Source organism: Propithecus coquereli, unplaced genomic scaffold (assembly GCF_000956105.1).
Source record: "Propithecus coquereli isolate 6110/MARCELLA unplaced genomic scaffold, Pcoq_1.0 Scaffold665, whole genome shotgun sequence".
NCBI classification, from domain to species: domain Eukaryota; kingdom Metazoa; phylum Chordata; class Mammalia; order Primates; family Indriidae; genus Propithecus; species Propithecus coquereli.
The window spans coordinates 417552-430361 of NW_012152674.1; the positions used below are offsets into that span (position 1 = coordinate 417552).

Genomic DNA, 12810 nt, shown 5'->3' on the forward strand with positions numbered 1-12810 from the left:
TGTGGATCCTGCTTCAGTCTTCTACATGTGGCTATCCAGTTTTCCCAGCACCATTTATTGAATAAGGATTCTTTTCCCCAGTGGAGACATTTAAATTTAATTCTGCTCTCTGGTGCAGGGGCCACGGAGTGTAGACAGTGGTAATACTTCAGGAAGTTAGGAGGGTGCTGGGTCTAAGTCAAGCCTGCCTCTAATTTCTGTTCCTATGCACAGAGAAAAACATTTTGTAGTTGTTATTTTTTAGACTCATGATAGTAAAACTGGAAAAGAAAGCCCTAATTACAACACTTAATTTCAGCTCATGTTGTACCCCTTCGTAGAGTTTGGTGTGGCCATGGATTGTCACTATCTCAGGCCATTTGTTTTTTTCTCAGTTTGAGTCAAGGTTTTGCAAAACTTGGCAGTTCCCATAGGTATAGATTTCCCCTTGGGTGGGAGTTTTTTTGATTATCATGGCGGATCCTGCAGATCCTGCATTGCTCCTGAACAAACGCTTGTTCCCTCTCTTCTTCTATTTCTTCTTCTCTTCCTCCTCTGCTTCCTTTCTTTCCTCTTCCTGTTACTTTCTTTTTTTTGAGACAGCTTTGCTCTTGTTGCCTGGTCTAGAGTGCAGTGGTGTCATCGTAGCTCACTGCAACCTCCAACTCCTGGGCTCAAGTGATCCTCCTGCCTCAGCCTCCCAAGTAGCTGGGACTACAGCCACCACACCTGGCTAATTTTTCCATTTTTAGTAGAGACTAAAAAAGCCTCTTGCTGAGGCTGGTTTCGAACTCCTGAGCTAAAGCAATCCTCCTGCCTTGGCCTCCCAGAGTACTGGGATTACAGGCGTGAGCCACCTCACCTGGTCCTTCCTGTTACTCTTTCTCCTTGTCTTCTTCCTCTACCTTCTCCTCCTCCTCTTTCTTCTTCTCTTCCTTCCCTCTATTCACCTCCCCTCTTCCTTCTCTCTCTCTCTTTTTGGTGGAGCCACTTATCTGCCGTGCTTCATGGCTTAGTCTCCCCTCTGAGAAGCTTCTCTGATTAATGCACAGCCACTCACTGCCCCACGTGGTCTTTGTGTTTCTAGACAGCAATGCACTGATGTGTAGCCAAGTTCCTGTCATTTAGTTAGTACCTGTGGTCCTGACTTCTCCTTTCCCACTGGCTGCCTTCCTGGCATATCTAACAGATTAGCATTGCCGTAGACAGAGAAAAGCAAAGAGTAAATCATAATCAGTATTTCTAGTTGGCTGAATTCAGAAGAGTCAGAAGATTGCCGAAACTATCAGCTAACATAAAGTCTTTGGGTTATTCCTGCTAGAAATATGTCTGGGATTAAATTAGTTAATACACGTAAATCTCCCAGGGCAGTATATGGTTAGTACTAACCAAGGGTTGGCTATTGTTGTTGTCATTATTGTTATTGCATCTCATCTCCAGATCCTCCTCCATAAATTATGAATTCATTCATCCATTTACGTATTTGTCCACTTATGCATTATTTTTCTTTCATTCCACGACTATGTGTTTGTTGATGACCTACTATGTGCCGGATTCTGTGTTAGGCGCTGTAATATACCCAGGTGTATGTGTGTGTGTCACTCACGTTCTTACAATGAATGTATAAAGTTACGAATAGTGGGTAAGTGTTTGGTAGGAAATCTATTTGCATCAAAGAGGAGGTGGGCGAGTGGGAAGGATCAGGGTCTTCCTTAACCTACATAGGCGGTCAGGGAGGGCCTTCCTGAGGATTGGCCATTTAGGCTGAGACCTAAAGGATCAGACGGAGCCAGCCACGTGAAGACTGATGGGGCATGAGCAATCCAAGCAGAAGGAACAGAATGGCCAAAGGCCCTGGGGTAGGAAGGAACTTGGGGTATTTGAGAAACCGAAAAGGAGTCATTGTCAGGGAGAGAGACTGCATTTAGATTAGGCCCTTCCGGTGAGGGACTCTGGGTTAGTTGTTAGGCCCATCTGGATTAGGGGGGTCACCAGCCTTCTTGACCTCTAAATGCCAACCGAAGACCTCATCTGTCTGTTGTACAAAAAACTGGTGGGAGAATGTCAGCGTTGATGGTGGTGTCCTAGTTTCCTGCCCCTTTGGTTCTCCTGGTGAGGAGAATTGTTCAGGAAGGTAATGCATGAAAGACGACCATTGTCCGTGGGGATATGAGCTGACAGAGCAAACAGAGATTGTGATAACTCTGGAGCAAGGCCCGTGTCTAAATATTCACCAGAGTCTCAGAAATATTCGGAATATATGAGCCCCACCTTATTTTCTGTCTCAATGCAGGAAGTGTGATTCTTGGGAGATGGCAAGGGTCAAAGGTTAAACCTTTCAGAACTTTCCCCTGCAAGAAGAGAGCTCACTAAGGGAGATGTTCATCGAAAGACCAGTTCCTGAGAGGGTGAGAGGGAAATCTGAAATAAAACATGCTACAGATGGGCACACACTGTTCCTGAGTTTACAGTGAGGTGGGTGGGAGGGTCTCACCTCACTGCGCCCCTCACTTCAGGGAAGTTCAGATGAGAATGTCTGGGCAGGAAGGAGGAGGCCAGTGTGGTGCTATGGCTTCTCCCTGTGCTCCGGGGACTTCAGTCACCTTTGGCTGTGGGACCTTGGGCGAGTCTCTTCTCTCCTCTGATCTTTAATCTTCTCATCTGTAAATGAAGACGAGAGTAATACCAACCTTAAGGGACATTAAATAAGGTAAAGTGAATGGAGTACATGGTCCAACACTTGGTCCAAAGGAGGCACTGTAAAAGTTACCATTCCTCTCTCCCTTTTATTTTATTTTATTTTTTTGAGACAGAGTCTTGCTCTGTTGCCAGGGCTAGAGTGCAGTGGCATCATCATAACTCACTGCAACCTCCAACTCCTGGGTTTAAGCAATCCTCCCACCTCAGCCTCCTGAGTAGCTGGGACTACAGGTGTGCACCACCATGCCCACCTACTTTTTAAACATTTTTTGTAGAGTTGGGGTCCCCCTGTGTTGCTCAGGCTGGTCTTGAACTCTCAGCCTCAAGTGATCCATCTGTCTTGGCTTCCCAAAGTGCCAGGATTATAAGTGTGAGCCACCACGCCCAGCCTGCTTTCTTGAAATATCAAAATTATAGAAATGAAGATTAATGGTTGCCAGTGGTTAGGGATAGGGAAAGTGGGGTGGGGTTGGGGTGGTGTCAGGGTGGCCATGAAAGGGTAACATGAGGGATCGAGGGATCCCTGTCAATGGAGACAGAGCAGAGATTGAACTATTCTATATTTTGACATATTAACATCTTGGTTGTGATATTTTATTACAGTTTTGCAAAATGTTACCACTGCAAAACATTGGATAAAGTGTACATGGATTTCTGCACCTTATTTTTTTCTTTCTTTCTTTTTTTTTTTTTGAGACAGTCTTACTCAGTCACCCTGGGTAGAGTGCAATGGTATCATCACAGCTCACTGCAACCTCGAACTTCTGGGCTCAAGTGATCCTCCTGCCTCAGCCTTCCGAGTAGCGGGGACTACAGGCGAGATGCCCAGCTAATTTTTTTGTTTTTTGTAGAGATGGGGTCTCACTCTTGCTTAGACTGGTCTCAAATTCCTGAGCTCAAGTGATCCTCCCATCTCAGCCTCCCAGAGTGAAGGATTTTTTAAAAAAATTTCAAAATATTAAGGGGGTACAAATGTTTTTGTTACATGGGTAGCTTTTATTAAAAAAAAAAAAAGAAATGCAAATTTTCCAGCCCCAACCCAGACCTACTGAATCAGAAACTTCAGGGGATGGGGTCCAGTAATTAAAAAAAACAACAAAAACAAGCTCTCAAGGTGATTCTGATTAAGGTTACCAGATTTAACAAATAAAAATACAGGATGCCCAGTTAAATATGAATTTCAGATAAACAATAAATGCTTTTAAAAAAGTCTATCCCATGCAATATTTGGGACATACTTAACACAACAAATGCATTCATTATTTATCTGGAATGCAGATTTAACTGTGTATCTTGTATTCTGATGTATGCTGAAGTGTAAGGACCACCGTCAGAGGCTATCCCAATGGAGGCGTGTCTAGCACAGCCCAGAGAGAGGATGGAGAAGAGACCCTGGGATCTCCTGATATTCCTTAAAGAGGAGGACAGGAGCAGGGAGCAGGAGGCCATCTCCAGAGCCCTGGACATTCTGGGCAGTCTTCAGTTTATTAACAAAGGGAGAAATTTCCTGAAATTAGCTGAGTGCATTTTCCATTTGAGCAATGACGATCTTGCACCCTCAAAGAGAAACCACCACTCTGTCACCTTCAGGAGATTCAGGGCACTCCGCAAAAACATGGGCCGTGTAAGAGCATTATCAGTATTTCTTCAGAATAGGATGCAAAACTTTCTTAAATGTTTCTCTCATTTGTAACCTTAGCCTGAGGACGCCTTTGTGGGGTAGGCTAAAGGGATTCCTATCCTCGGTTTGTTGTGGAGGAAACTGAGGCTCAACGCGGTAAAGTGACTGGCTCAAGATCACACAGTTCGTTGTGGCAGAGCCAAGATTAGAACCAGGCTGGAAGGCTCCCAGGGTGCTTAGGAAGAGGGAAAGAAGGAGATGTTCATGTCATTTAATTGTGTTTTCAAACATGATTATTGATACAGGGTACTTTTCTCCAAAATCCTTGGCTGCCTCTGATTATGAAGCTCATTGTCTGCTGCCTTGGGCAATGCTTGACTCCTGGGTTAGTGGTCCCGAGTGTGCACTTGCTGTTTTACTTTCCTTAGGGTGTGGCAGTAAAGATGAAATTAATGTGTAAACTTTCTTCCTCTGGGCTATAATTTTGTTTTCATTTGAAAATAGCAAGGAAATTTAATCGCTTCCAAGGTAATTCCAGCTTTAACATCCTATGAACTGGGTTAAGATGTCAATTTTCTATTTCTTGCCACACAAATCATAATTGCAGTTAGTGTTCAGTGACATTTTTATGTCTTTTTCTACATCACCCCAAACAAACACATAACGTACCTTCCTGCCTTGTTCTCAGTCCTCAGGCCCTGCCCATGAATCTGAGACAGCTCTGGAATTGCTGTCCTTTATTCTTAAAGGTTTTAAAGGGTTGTGTTCTGATTATAAAATCATACAAAGTCATTGTGAAAAAATTGGAAAAGTATTAAAGTAAAAAAAAATGCACTCATTGTTTTCTCTTCCAAAGATAACCACTGTTAAATTTGGATTTATTTATGAATACACACACACACACACACACACACACACACCCCTATGCATATATTTAAACATTTTAGGGATCACTTGGTATATAGGTTTGTACGGTTCTTTTTGTATTGCATTTTTTTGTGAGCATCTCCTCATGTCATAACAAGTTCTTCAAAGCTATAATTTTAATGGCTGCATAATCTTCTATCATAAGGATGAACCTTAATTTATGCAATTGTTTTCCTATTGTGGGGCAGTTAGGTTGTTTCCAACTTTATTGTAAACAGCATGGCTATGAACATACTAATGAAATCCTTATGTCTAAGTCTTTGTTTGCATCTCTGATAATTTGCTTAAAATAGAGTCCCAAAAATAGGGTCATAAAGTGGAAGGAGAAGAACTTTTAAATGATTTTGATATGTATCGACAGACTTGCTTGCTAGAAAGATCGTATCAATTCACATTTCTACCAGAAATATATGGAAGAGCCTGTGTACTTGCCCACACCAAGTATTTAAAATTAAAAAAATAATGTCTATTCGATGGACTAACCCACAAGGTCAGATCTTCCTTGTGGCCTTGTTCTTATGAACACTGAGCTTATAGGTCGCCAGGTCGACATATAAGAGAGACATTTCATAGTCTCTAGTATGCCCTGCTGGCCCTGCAGGGGCCCTGTGGGGGGCTGGCAGGGTATTGCCTCTTTCTCAGGGGAGATGGTCCTCTACATGTCCCTGTGAAGAGTCCCCACTCCAAGCATCCAGTGGGATCAAATGGGACTCTGAGGGGTTTGGTCACTGTGGCTCCTGTGGTTTCCCTAAGAGAAGCTTTCAAAGGTTTGATACCACTTACTCAGCAGACCTCTACTGAAGCCTTGCCATGTACAAGGAAGGTCTTGTGCCAAGTACAAGCAGAAATGCTCTTTGAGGGCTAGAAGACATTTGGGGCATCACACTTGTACAGAAGCAGTTACCAGGAGAGTGGAACAGACGACACGTGGAGGAAGAGATCAGAGGAGGAAGATATTTAGAGACCCCACCTCTTAAAAAAAATTTGCAGGGAGACATGATTTGCCAGATGTTTTCCTTTGTGGTTTAGGTAGTTTTCTCTTTAGAAAAGGCTCATGGGAAAACATCAAATTTGTGCCAAATTTTGGAGGGATTGAAGTGAAAGAAAATTTAAGTGGTAGAGCCTCTGTCTTGTTAAAGTAAACCAAATTGGTCCTATGAGGAATCTAAATTGCAGTGGGAGGAAATCCATTCTTGTTAAATGTTCCAAATAATGTAGAAGCAAATTCTCAGTGATGGGAATTAGAGGAACCAGCCCAGGTTCTCTCTACTGCCAAGGACCTATGGCCGAGTGTCAGCTTTAAAAGAAGATATGAGGGTAGATGATGTTAAAACCAGATGGGAAGTCAAGAAGGGAGCCTGCTTCACTCTGGACAGCTCGAGTCCAGAATAGCCTCTGTAGGTCTGAGCCTGCGTGGGGACAGACGTGGGGCTGAGGGCAGCAGAGAGCAACAAGGATGGTGAGATTCAAGTCCAGGGTCAGTCGGGGGCAGACACATGAGAAGAGGAGGCTTAGCCTGGAGAATATTTAAGGGTGGGGGTACCGCCCCTGTCCTCAGATATTGGAAGGGCTGGCTTGTGGAAGCAAGATTTGACTTGTTCTGGCATCAGAACAGAAGTGGGACTGACGGGTAGATTTCAGCTCAAGGTAAAGAATGACTTTTTAACAATTAGAGTTTTCCTACCACAGTTTCAGCTCTCCTGTAAGGTGAGGAGTTCTCTGTCACCAGAGGTATGCATTCAGAAGGTGACCATCGCTTGGGAGGTATGGCAGAGAGGACTCAAGCTGTGACATCTATGGACCCAACCAACTCTGGAAGATAATACGATTCTGTAATTTCTCCATCTCCCCTCCTGCCAACCTTCTAGGATAGGAAATCTAGGCAGTAAAGTGTGATCATGAATTCCCTAAAGTCAAAAACATAGTTTTTTTGTCTTCTGTGATGTGACATTCCACTCTCAAACCTGTTGGGTTTGGTCATATCCGGTTCATCTTGCATGTCGGCAGGAAAATGATCTAAATACTTTTGAGCCCCATCAGGGCAGGAGGAGGGCTTGGAAAGACGTTAGTGAAAAGCAAAGTCAAGCTGGAGAAGTGTTAGATAAAGTCTAAAATCCCGAATTCAGAAGGAATGTGGGAGGAAATTACAGGGAAGGACATGATGACTCATGTCACTGGGTCACTCCCGAGATGGGGCATGATTCCCAAATGGGCATGAGCGTGGGTGAGGAGTGGACAGACAGAGTGTTTGGGGAATCAGTGTGTTCAAAGCGTTGTGTTTTGTTTTTGTTTTTTTTTTTTTTTGAGACAGGGTCTCACTCTGTCTCCCAGGCTGGAGTGCAGTGGCATCATCATAGCTCACTGTAACCTCAAACTCCTGGGCTCAAGTGATCCTCCTGCCTCAGCCTCCTGAGTAGCTGGGAATACACCTGGCTAATTTTTCTATTTTTTGTAGAGACGGGGTCTTGCTCTTGCTCAGGCTATGCAAGCATTGTTGATGAGCTCCAGGGAGAGGAGGGCAGCGTGTAAACCTGGCAGGGGAGCGTAGATGACGAAGCGATGGTGTCTTGCTTAGTCTACTCCGGCTGCAGTAACAAAATACCACAGACTGGGTGTCTTACACATCAGAAATTAATTTTCTCGCTGTTCTGGAAGTTAGAAGTCCGAGATCAAAGTGCTGTCAGGGTTGATTTCTGGTGAGACCTCTCTTCCTGGCTTGTAGGCAGCTGCCTTCTCGAGGTCTCCTCATATGGCCTCTTCTCTGTGTGCGTCGGGGGACAGAGAGAGAAAGAGAGAGATCTCTGGTGTCTCTTCTTGTAAAGACAGCAATTCTATTGGATTGGAGCCCCATCGTTATGACCTCATTTAACCTTGTTATGTCCCTAAAGGTCCCATCTCCAAATACAGTCACATTGGGGTCTGGGAGATCCAACATATGAATTTTTCAGGGAGAACACAGTTTAGTTCATAACAGTGTCCATTATAGCTCTTGTGAATTGTCTTTGAAGGTGAAGTAATTGTCCTCTTAGCAGGAGATGGAAGAGAAGGCACACTGATTGAGGGCCAGCTGAATGCCATTCCTTACTGTTCCATAATCTCATCTGACTCCTCCACAATCCTATATGAGGGGAGGTGGAGGCTCACAGATATTGTGACCACCCAGACAGTAAGAGGACAACAAAGCATTCGAACTTGAGGTTTTTTTTTTTTAACGTAACAGTTTAAGTATCCTTATTGTTTATCATTTCAAATTTGCCCCTAATTTATACTCATATTCAGACCTCAATATTACACTTCAGTTACACAGCCAGTAAAAAATAAGACAGTTGAAGCAAATAACTGAAGTAAAAAAAAATTCCTTTGTTCCTAAGTAAAAATGATTTAGTTCTGAAGCAGGTGGATAATATAAAGAAGGGAAGGGTCTGGGCAAGGTGGCTCACGCCTGTCATCCTAGCACTTTGGGAGGCTGAGGCAGGCGGATCCCTTGAGGTTGGGAGTTTTAGACCAGCCTGAGCAAGAGCGAGACCCCCTCTGTTCAAAAAATAGAAAAAATTAGCTGGGCGTGGTGGTGGGGCACCTCAGCTACTCAGGAGGCTGAGGCAGGAGGATCACTTAAGCCCAGGAGTTTGAGGCTGCAATGAGCTATGATGACGCCACTGCACTCTAGCTGGGGTGACAGAGTGAGAACTGTCTCAAAAAAAAAAAAAAAAAGAAACGATCAAGGAAGAAATTGATTATATCAAGAGACCATCCTTAGCAAATCTAGTTTCTTATTAACCAATCTGAGAGTTACCCTGATTTGCTCAGAGGAAGCTCAGTCTTTGTTACCAACATTGCTTGTTCCTAGATTAACTAAGTTTTTACACTGAGTTTTTACTTTTTCGCAATTAGGTGTATGGCATTATTTTCTTGCATACTACAATCCCACTGGGGGAAAATGATTAGAAAGTCCTTTGTCAAACTTGAGTTTTTAAGCTCACGCATGCTGCCTTTGCGCTGGAGGAAACTTCTCCTTGAAACCTTGCTGAATTCCTATGACTATGTCTTTAAGCCTGGAGCTGTCAGGGAGATGGCTTGGCAGGCCCTTTAGGGTGTCTGGAAGGGTCTCTGAATTCAGCAGTGATTTGATCAGAGTTGCGCTTTGGGGAGGTAATTGGCCATGTGTGTGTGTGTGTGTGTGTGTGTGTGTGTGTGTGTGTGTAACTGACAGGAGGGGGAGACTGGAGATCCTCTAGAAGCCTGTTGCATAGTCTGGTTGAGAGATAGTGACAGGCAGCGCAAGGGTCATATAGAAAGTGCTAGATGCCCATGACCCTGTGAAGGCAGAGTCAGAGTTTTGGTAAATGATTCAGTGCAGGTCATGGGGTAAAGAGACTGAGTCCAGAATGAGGCCCAGGTGGTACCCCTGAAAGAAATGAACCAAACCTGAGCCCAGGACATTCTGGTACCCCAAGCTCTCCTGGCCCCATTCCAACCCCTTCTCAGATGCTGAGGGGGAGGAACCTCAGGACAGCCTGAGATGGCTTTAAGTATGATGTCCCCCTTTGAGAGATGGGTACTGGAGAGGACTTATTGAATTTATGATTAATCTAATATAGTTAATCATTTCTGGTAATTATGTCCTTAACAGTACAGCATTAGGCTTAATAATTGATCAAGCAAGAGGTGATAAATGGAAAGATAATGGCTCAGGACAGGTAGGTCACTTGCAGAAGGAACATTTTGATTAAAAGTGGACTGTTACCCCACCAAGCTTTCAGCAGAAAGAGGTGGATGTCTCTAAACAACCTGCTTCCCTCTGGTTTCCCCTTCTTAATGAATGGCATCCACCCAGGTACTCAAGTCCTAAATCTAGGAGTCTACCCTTGATTACCCTGTCCCTCATTTGCTACATCTAACCCATCAACTTTGTTTCTAACACATTCTTCCAATCCCTACACTTGTCTTTGTTTCAACTGCTACCACCCTAGTCCAAGCTGCTGTCTTTGTTCACCTAGATGCAGCCACACGTGCCTTTCCCACTTTTTTTTTTTTTTGAAACAGGGTCTCACTCTGTCACCCAGGCTGGAGTGCAGTGGTGTCATCATGGCTCACTGTAACCTCCAACTCCTGGGCTCAAGCAATCCTCCTGCCTCAGCTTCCCGAGTAGCTGGGACTACAGGCGTGCACCACCACTCCCGGCTGATTTTTCTATTTTTCTGTAGATATGGGATCTTGCTCTTGCTCAGGCTGGTCTCGAACTCCTGGCCTCAAGCGATGCTCCCGCCTCGGCCTCCCAGAGCCCTAGGATTACAGGCGTGAGCAGGAAGTCTTTGCTTTGTTGGAATGCTCTCCCTCTGATCCAGTCCCCTTCCAGTCATCCAGTCTTGGGTATTTAATATATGTCCTTCTAACCTGTCTTCTGTGTGTTTAGACATACGTGTATCCTTGAAAAATTCCGTGTTTTGTGCATGCGTCTGTGTGGCCTCTAGGACGTTTGTAGAATAGAAAAATAAAAATACTATGTGGATTTAGAGAATTATTATTGTTATTAGTAGCATCATCTCTAATTACTTGGGTATCCATGGAATCACATAATTTAACAGCTAGGAATCACTTGGAAATCACTGGCCCCAAAGCCCTCCTTATTTGATAAGGTGACTGAGGCCCAGAGGCTTCCTTGTAAATAATTCTTTTCAAGGAAATTGTCAATATTTACTGGGAACCTGTACTGGGCAAGAAGACCCTAAGCCTCCAGACATGCTGGAGGATGTGGGGACCAAAGGCAGACTTCTGGAGGAGGCCCCACAGGCTGTGGGATTTCCCATGTCTTCTTCACTATTGGGCATTGGGCTCCCAAAAGACTTGCAGATTATCTGATTTGGGGGTACAGTCCTCCCCCAATCCTCTCCTTTTCATTTTTACTGTTTTCCCAGGTCCCATCGTCCCCTTCTGAGCCAGTGGTGCTCAGGGACCCCAGCACAGTGGAGTGCCCAGCCCCCACTCTGCTCTTTCTTATCCTTCTCTTGGCGGATGCCTCTTCTTTCTACGGCCCACCCTGAGTGTCCTGCTCGAGCACAGAGTCCTCACCTGACCTTATCTTTGTGTTTCCAGATTGGAGCCTCTCTCTTTGCTAGTAACATCGGCAGTGGCCACTTTGTGGGGCTGGCCGGGACCGGAGCAGCTTCAGGCATCGCCATGGGGGGCTTTGAATGGAACGTGAGTCAGACCAGAGCGACGGTACCCTGGAGCGGGAAGGACCCTTAGCAATCAGCCAGTTTAGTCTATGCTCCGAGGAGCTCCAGGTGTTTGGGAACCTTGCAGGGCCACCCCAGGGTGCAGATAGAGGAGGGGCATGGCTTCAGGGTCCCAAGAGTCCTGCTCCCCTTCCTCCAGAGTAGCATGAGAACACCACTGATCGGATACCAATAAGTATTTCTTCTCTTTCCTCTTGATGTTAAAAAGCCAAAGCCCCAGTACCCTTCCAGCCATGTTGGAGGATTACCACCAGATTTCCATTATTATATTATCATCATCATCATCATTATTATGGCTCTTCAAATGATATTTTACTCCTTGTAAACCAGGGAAGGGGTGAAGGTGAACTTGGCGTTCTGGCTGGGGCTCAGGCTGTGATGTTGGCGGACAGGCTCCTGGGCTCCCCTTTCACCATTGCCCAGCTGCTGTTTCCACAGGCCGGTCAGGCAGCAAAGGCCTGCTCCAGTCTCTAAGGTTTCCCTAGCGAGTGTCCTCAGAGCCAAAGAAAGAAAATGCTGAGTGATTTTTCTGCAGCAGCTGAGGGACCCTTCAGGTGGCAGAGATGGGCTAAGTTTCCTCCTGGTTTAAATCCACCTCTCGTTTTGGTTTCAGGCCCTGGTTTTCGTGGTTGTGCTGGGCTGGTTGTTTGTCCCCATCTACATTAAAGCTGGGGTGAGTATCTACTCTGTTATTCCATTTCCTGAGGGATATATACCTGTGAGTTTGGTCCTCCTGGAGGGCAGAAGAGGCTTTATGGGATAAATGGCAGAGAAAACCTGTGGGTTGGCTTTTGCTCCCAGGTTATAAAGTTCTCAGCTGCCCGCAGGGGCGTTAAACAGATCCACTGGGCCTGGGTCTGATGAATCTTTCCAGTCCAGGCTCATGACTCTTTCCTCTAGGAAGCTCCCCAAGCAACCTCACTCTGTTCACACCCCTCTGAAGCATCATGTCCCCTCCCCCTGGGTGTGTACTTAATACTGCACTGCCATGCATTTGCTCTTATATAACTAATTTTCTGTAGCCTCTGCCCCTAGAAAGGAAGCAGCTTGAGAAATAGAAGAACTGTATTTTCCCGTCATTTACGCACATCAGCAGCTCGTTTGCTAAGCACGCAGCTACTACTCAACTATTAAATGCATGCTTGATCTCCTAACTGTGCCTCTCTGAAATTGTACACAGGGCAGTTTTAGTATCAACTGTCCTATGAGATCTAATGGACACCCACTACATGTGAGTGTCTATATATTAGGAGCTAGAAGCAATATGGGAAAAAAATACAGGGCAGACTCTGCATCTTCTAGAGGCTCACAGATGGCAGGTGACACATGTCTGGTCCCAGGAGACAA

At 45.0% G+C, this 12810-nt stretch overlaps 1 protein-coding gene across 1 annotated transcript in view; it reads left to right on the forward strand.

The window, feature by feature from the left end:
• SLC5A1 (solute carrier family 5 (sodium/glucose cotransporter), member 1) overlaps positions 1-12810 on the forward strand; it is a 61637-nt gene that overhangs the window by 13017 nt on the left and 35810 nt on the right. Inside the window, exons 3-4 of the mRNA XM_012660429.1 lie at positions 11321-11425; positions 12077-12136. Of these exons, the coding sequence (XP_012515883.1) occupies positions 11321-11425; positions 12077-12136 (165 nt within the window). The remainder of the gene's footprint in view (positions 1-11320; positions 11426-12076; positions 12137-12810) is intronic.